The sequence below is a fragment of the Piliocolobus tephrosceles genome, chromosome 16 (genome assembly GCF_002776525.5).
Source record: "Piliocolobus tephrosceles isolate RC106 chromosome 16, ASM277652v3, whole genome shotgun sequence".
Taxonomy (NCBI): domain Eukaryota; kingdom Metazoa; phylum Chordata; class Mammalia; order Primates; family Cercopithecidae; genus Piliocolobus; species Piliocolobus tephrosceles.
The window spans coordinates 68,751,237-68,753,483 of NC_045449.1; the positions used below are offsets into that span (position 1 = coordinate 68,751,237).

Consider the following 2,247-nt stretch of genomic DNA (forward strand, 5'->3'; position numbering starts at 1 on the left):
AATGAGCAGGTCCCCCAAGACCACCGTCTTGTCCCTTGTCAGGATAATTCGTTCTACGAACGGGGGCCCCAGGTGCTGCTCCACCCAGCGGTACTGTGTAGAAGACACAGGTCTGTGAGTAGGGCCTGATGGGAGCCGGAATTCAGGGACAGGGAGTGGGGTCTAAGCCTTTGAGAGCCCCCCACCCCCGACCTTCTGGGTTTCTGGTGGTTTCTTTTTAAAATCAGGATTTAGGCAGCTCCACGTGCGGAGCAGGGGCGGGGCAGCCACACCTTCTCACCCACGCAGTGGTCGTACTTAAGCAGGGGGCTGGTGCAGATGAAGACCTCCGTGCTGCAGAGAAGGTCGCGGTTACCACCGGGAGCCGGGAGCCCGCCCAGGACTCCGCCCGCCCCCACTCTCCTTACTCCGGTAGGTCGTTCATCTCCCGCACGGCGTCCAAGGCCCCCGGGATGGGCTGCAGGTCCAGGAAAAAGCCCGGGGCTTCGTACACACTGGCCACTTTATCCTGAAAGACAAGAGTTGTGGGTCCCGGCTTCTGCCTCCGGCAGATCCAGTTCCCGCGAGGACTCGCAGGGAGGTTCCTGGGGACTCTGGGCCCGGGCTCAGAGCTGCGGAGGGGGCTTCGGTCGGGGCACGCGCCCAAAGGCTCCTCCTCAGGGTGCGCTGCCCGCGGGTGCCAGGGTAAGGGCTCTGCGCCCTTCACACAGAAGGGGGTGACCCCGAGAACGGAGCGAGCCGGCCCTGCCCGTGTGGGGACCCCGCGCCCCCTACCGCCAGGTCGGGCCGCAGGGCGCGGTACTGCTCGCGGGCCAGGAAGCCGCGGCGCTGCTCCAGCGGCACGTGCGGCTCCTCAGGGAAGCGGCGGCGGAAGCCCCGCAGAAGGCCGGCCTCGAAGTCGGCCAGGACGCCGTCCATGTCCACCAGCACACGCACGCGCCGCGCCATCGCCGCCGGGCCGGGGCTGCGGGCTCTCGGTGTCTGGGGGGCGCGGGCCCGGCCGGAAGCGCGGGGAGTGGGAGGGGAGCGCTGCTTCCGGAGCCCGGGCGCTGGACGGGGTCCGCTGGGCTGATTTGCATAGAGCCTCCCGCACGCCCCGCCCAGGTCGTAAACCGCTGCCGAAGGCCCTGCGCGAGGCCTTCCTAGGGTTCGGGTGCAGGGACGGCTTTGGGGGGCACTTTTCTGACCCTGCGCTTTCTCGGGACCCAGCCTTTGTCCGCATCAGACGTACCCCCGTTCACCCCACGTTACTAGTAGGGGACCGACCTTCCAGGGGCCCAACAAAGGGTTGATCTGAAATACTGGGAAGCATCTAAGGAGGAGTCAAGGGTTCTAAACCTGTGGGGCTAGCTCCACGGTTTTTTTTTTTTTTTTTTTTTTTTTTTTTTTTTTAAAGGGAGTCTTGCTCCGTCGCCCAGGCCGCATGCGGTGCACCGGTGGCGCGATCTCGGCTCACTGCAGCCTCCGCTTCCCAGGTTCAACCGATTGTTTTGCTTCAGCCTCCCGAGTACTTGGGATTACAAGCACCTGCCACCACGCCTGGCTAATCTTTGTATTTTTAGTAGAGACGGGGTTTAGCCATGTTGGTCAGGCTGATCTCAAACTCCCCACCTCAAGTGATCCGCCTGCCTTGGCCTCCCAAAGTGCTGGGATTACAGGCGTGAGCCACCGCGCCCGGCCAAACTCTTTTTTACCGCAATGCCGTGGTCTCAGTGGATTGATTTCGTCTGTGAGTGAGGCAGGAACAATCCCTTGAGGACTACAAAGTGAAATGAATCTGTTAACTGCTTTGTGTAAGTCTAGCTGGTTAAGAGCTAATTCACACTGGAGTTAGCTTGAAACATGGGAGCTTCAGCGTGGTTTCCCCCGGAAAGAAGATTTTGATCAAACACAGGTAATCAGGACTGTCCTCAGGACTTTATGTGGAACTGACATGGCTTACCTACTCCCGTCTAGAAAATGCTGAACCGGGCTGGGCGCGGTGGCTCAAGCCTGTAATCCCAGCACTTTGGGAGGCTGAGACGGGCGGATCACGAGGTCAGGAGATCGAGACCATCCTGGCTAACACGGTGAAACCCCGTCTCTACTAAAAATACAAAAAAAACTAGCCGGGCGAGGTGGCGGGCGCCTGTAGTCCCAGCTACTCGGGAGGCTGAGGCAGGAGAATGGCGTAAACCCAGGAGGCGGAGCTTGCAGTGAGCTGAGATCCGGCCACTGCACTCCAGTCCGGGCGACAGAGCGAGACTC

The 2,247-nt window shown here is 61.2% G+C and overlaps 1 protein-coding gene across 1 annotated transcript in view; it reads right to left on the minus strand.

The window, feature by feature from the left end:
- The window catches only part of NT5C (5', 3'-nucleotidase, cytosolic), a 1,534-nt gene extending 344 nt beyond the window's left edge, over positions 1–1,190 (minus strand). The window contains 4 exon segments of the mRNA XM_026456807.1: positions 2–93; positions 273–333; positions 408–508; positions 775–1,190. Of these exon segments, the coding sequence (XP_026312592.1) occupies positions 2–93; positions 273–333; positions 408–508; positions 775–948 (428 nt within the window). The 5' untranslated portion in view covers positions 949–1,190.
- Between the last annotated feature and the right edge of the window lie 1,057 nt (positions 1,191–2,247).